We start from the raw sequence: 4,447 nt of genomic DNA on the forward strand, positions 1-4,447 counted from the left end.
ATTTACTGACTCTTATTTGTATTATACTTGTTTGACGATGATACCAAAAAATGTTGTTGGTTTTTACGTATTTCTAACGGCTTAGAAGATCCTTCTAGAAAGTTACATTTTTGTTTTAAGACAATTTTTAAGCGTTATACTCGTTCAGACCCACGGATTCTGAATTTTTATATTAAAAATAACTAATTTAATAATTACAAACTTTTCATTTATCAGATTTAATTTCATTTATAAGCTAAAAAAGTTACGATAATCTCAACCAAGATAAGACTCGTCTTGAGTCAAGTAAACGTCGTCTTAACCAAGACAAGGCTCAACTCAAGACAAGTAAACGCCGTTTTACCTGCCGTGACCATAAAAGTAATACGAAGGCTTATGTCTCGACTCAGTTTTGAGACGGAGCCAGACATCGATGTCTTGGAGCCAAACCCAAGACATAAGCAAGTCGAACTCAAGTCGAAGCATTTTTACTCGGGTCAACTAGTAAAATAAATCTTGATCTAATTAATTTAACTTTTAACCAAAAAGTTTAATGTACAATCAAGAAGAATTATTTACTATCAAAAATACGAACGCAAATCATAACACATTTTAATAGTTAACCAAATTGTTGAATTTTGAACTTAAAACGACGAAATTTCTAACGAGAAAACAAAAAATGTTTAAAAAATTATTTGAATCTTTTTGCAACAAAATAATCTTTTAATAGACCAATTAAACACATATTATTTAAATTTGCATTAAAAATAATAAACAAAAAAAAAGTGAATTTTGCTATTAGGTTCCAAGAATTCAATTTGGATTTAAGAGAAAACGAGAAAAAGGGGAAGCTTTTTGAAAACAAAAAAAAAATACTTAAAAAAAGGGGGCGAAAATTGTGAAATCTGTATTTGTATGCTTGAATTTTAAAATAGAACCACTAATTTCTCTTCTTTTGATAATTTAAGAAAAGTTGTTATTTATATTTATATTTTCCATTCACGACGTTACATTCTTTGTAAACCCCTCCGCCGCTACGCCCTAGATAGTCATAAGACCTGTTAACCACCCACCCCCCTCCCAATACCATTTTGACATTGTTTTAAAACGGTCTATTAATTATAATCAAAACATCTTACATACGAAATGAAATTATTATATACACTAGAAAAATATAAATTTAGAGTTAAGGAAAAACAATGCATATTGTCCTTTTTGAAACTAATTCTTATCATTGATTTTCAGAAATCATTAATTGTTACAGTAGTTTTCGAGGAGGTGAGCAAAGCGATGATCAGCTTTGCACTTATATATTTTTCCGTCTGGTTAAGATTGAAAAAGACGCTTCTATACAAGTGGCTAGTGACAATATAGGTATGGATGGAAATGAGTTTCAAGGGACCAACGATCATCGCAAAAAAAATTGACACTTCAAAACATTCGTCGCAATGCAGGATGCCATTTGGGATAGTTCTACTAAAAATACTAAAAATAAGTAAGTTTCACTCTATAGAATATTGTTTAATCCGACTCTGAAAAAAAAAATTGTTGATAATATTGTGAACTTCGTGGAAAACATAAGTTTGATGGTATCGACCTCCAATCGCAATATCTAACTCAAGAGGATGCAGATGATTCTGATAAGCAGAATTTCGTTTTACTCTTAAAGACACTCAAAGCAAATTTTGATAAAAAAGGTTTACTTTTAGCTTTAGCAGTTGAAGGTATAGAATCAATTGCTAAGAGATATGATATTAAACGACTATCGAAGTATATAAGCTTTATAAATTTGAGAGCTTACAATTTGCACGGAGATCTTTACACAGATGGAAAAATCCTAAAATCTGGCCATCTTGCTCCGCTGTACCACTCATCCAAAGAAAATGCGGAGGATCAAAAATTGAATGTTGTAAGTACATTTGTGAGCAAAAAATTTTATTTATTTGAAAGTACCGTTAAAAATTAAGACGAAAAATCAAAATTGTAATTATTCATTGCCAAATAATTTTAATTTTCGCAAGCAGATATGCGTATAATTCGTTTTCAATAAATAGAATTCAAATTATTTTATGGCGAATATTTGTAATTTGAAATGTTTCTGCTCTCCAAAATTTCCTTTTTCTGATCGAAAATAAATTGATAAATTATATTCGAATGCATCAGATTTATACCTGAAAAATTTAGAATTGCTTAAATGTAACATGTTTGATCTTCAAATATACATTAAAACTCATTATACTCTTTTATTGTTCTCTGAAATTAATATTAAATTTGAAAAGGTTCAAATTCTAAATATGCACTATCTGAAAGTATTACATTATAATTTTTTCTGTTGAGTTCGTATTTATACAGTTCAGAATGTTTTGAAAAATTATAAATAATTTTTTGTTTTAATATATCATTCTGTGGTAAATAAAGGAAGACACATGTCACAATTTCATAAACTTTTTAAAAATTAATTATTGGTGTTGTTTTAACGAGACCAAATGTTTTGTATACATAATAAAACATTCTGTCTCATTGAAAGTTCCGGGCCTTCTATGTGTGCCTGTGTAATTTTTAATTTGCAATTTTTAATTTTATGCATTTAAAATATTAAAGTTTTTAAATTAAAAACCTCAATAAATAATTTAAGAATTATCTAGTAGAAGAAAACTATATTAATTATTGATCAATTTTTGAAACTTTGTCTTGATAATTAGGAATGTGTGCGTCAATCTATGGACGCTGCCAAGTCTTATTTCGTATTTCAAACCACAAACAAAAATTGAATTCAAAAATAACTATTTACCTTACCTTCAAAAGTGATCGATTTCATCCCATGATTTTTTAAAAACGTGAAAAATAAAAATAAAAAAAGGACTTGGGAGAAACAACTTTTCAGTTGGTTTTTAATAGAATAGTTTAAGTTGATTTTTCCGAAAATAATAAGAAAATGTTTACGACAAAATGTGCAACACTTTTCGTTCATTGTAACAAACCAAACTCCATCAAAAAATATTTAAAATTGGTAAAAAAGAAGAAACTCATATGACGATTATTTTATCGCTAATTCTGTTCGCAGGATTCCATTGTGAAATACTGGATTTCGAAAGGTGCTCCGCCAAAGAAGTTAATACTGAGAACTACTTTTAAGGCAATGTCCTATACTTTAGCTAAGACAAAGAAAGTTGATAGAGACGCACCATTTGTCGATACTGTAAAATATAGGTCAACAACGACAAGCTACTCCTTTGCTTGCCCAAATGAAAAAGATCGTACATGGAAAAAAATCTACGATAAAGAACAAGTCCCATATGTCTACGAAGGGAAGAATGTGATTAGCTATGAAAACGTTGCGTATGTTTTTACATACAATTTGATTCAAGTTTTTACTCCGCTAAAGTTAAAAAGATTTAATTTTAATATTTATTTTCAGCTCCATCAAGAAAAAGGCTGAATATGTTAAAAGTATGAAGCTTGCTGGTGTATTCGTGGATTGCTTGGAATACGATGATAATAGTGGATTCTGTGGAAGAGGGAAATACCCACTTCTGAAGACTGTGAAGCAAGTCCTCGGAAACAAATGTTAAATTCTTGTACATATCCTATTCGCAAAAATAAAGAATTTATTGCACCACTATATATCAAAATAAGTATGTATTTTCCAGTATTACCTAGTAAATCGTTAGTGGCCTTGCACAAATTACGTCAATTTTTTTTGGGAGGAGAGGGCAATTTTCCAGGCGATTTTATAAGCTTAGGGAATGTACATACATACGAATTATGAATTATAAACTCTGTGAAATGAGTAAACATAGAAACATATTGAAATTAGTTTTAGAAAATAAAATGTGTTAGCGCAGGTAAAAATATTATATATACCCGAATAAAAATGCTTCGACTTGAGTTCGACTTAAATTGCCACCAATTAACCTAGTGGACACAAAATTTAACGACGTCCTTACGACATCGTTAAGACATTTTTACGACATTTTTAGAACATCCTATTTCCGTGTCGTTTCGGTGTCTTCACGATATCGTAAAGACATCGTCAGATCATACGACGTTTTTACGATATCGTGAAGACACCTTAACGACATGGACATAGGACATCGTAAAGTTGTCGTAAAGATATTGTAACGATGTCTTCAAGATAACGCCAAATTTTATGCCCGCTGGGAAGACATGCTGAAGTCGAAAAGTTCGACTTGAGCATCCCTCAGGTTTGAGATGGAGCCAGGCTTCAATTTATAATTTGGAGACAGGTTTTTTTGTCTCGAAGACATAAATTTATCTCTTGAGTCAAAGTTTTATGGGTGCGACACGTGCGGTTTATAACTTCAAGCATATATGTGCCCTAACAAAAAGGTAATTTTAACAATCATAAAAGCTAATCTTTGTTAATGGTTAAGCAATCTTGCATGTTTTTATACAATATATATGTATATGTATGTATATATATATATATATATATATATTTTTTTTT

The 4,447-nt window shown here is 30.0% G+C and overlaps 1 protein-coding gene across 1 annotated transcript in view; it reads left to right on the forward strand.

Moving 5' to 3' along the window:
• LOC117170860 (acidic mammalian chitinase-like) overlaps window positions 1-3,551 on the forward strand; it is a 45,507-nt gene extending 41,956 nt beyond the window's left edge. The window contains exons 2-5 of the mRNA XM_033357902.1: window positions 1,225-1,353; window positions 1,689-1,888; window positions 3,044-3,318; window positions 3,398-3,551. Of these exons, the coding sequence (XP_033213793.1) occupies window positions 1,225-1,353; window positions 1,689-1,888; window positions 3,044-3,318; window positions 3,398-3,551 (758 nt within the window). The remainder of the gene's footprint in view (window positions 1-1,224; window positions 1,354-1,688; window positions 1,889-3,043; window positions 3,319-3,397) is intronic.
• The last annotated feature ends 896 nt before the right edge of the window (window positions 3,552-4,447 follow it).

The sequence above is a fragment of the Belonocnema kinseyi genome, chromosome 4 (assembly GCF_010883055.1).
Source record: "Belonocnema kinseyi isolate 2016_QV_RU_SX_M_011 chromosome 4, B_treatae_v1, whole genome shotgun sequence".
Lineage (NCBI taxonomy): Eukaryota > Metazoa > Arthropoda > Insecta > Hymenoptera > Cynipidae > Belonocnema > Belonocnema kinseyi.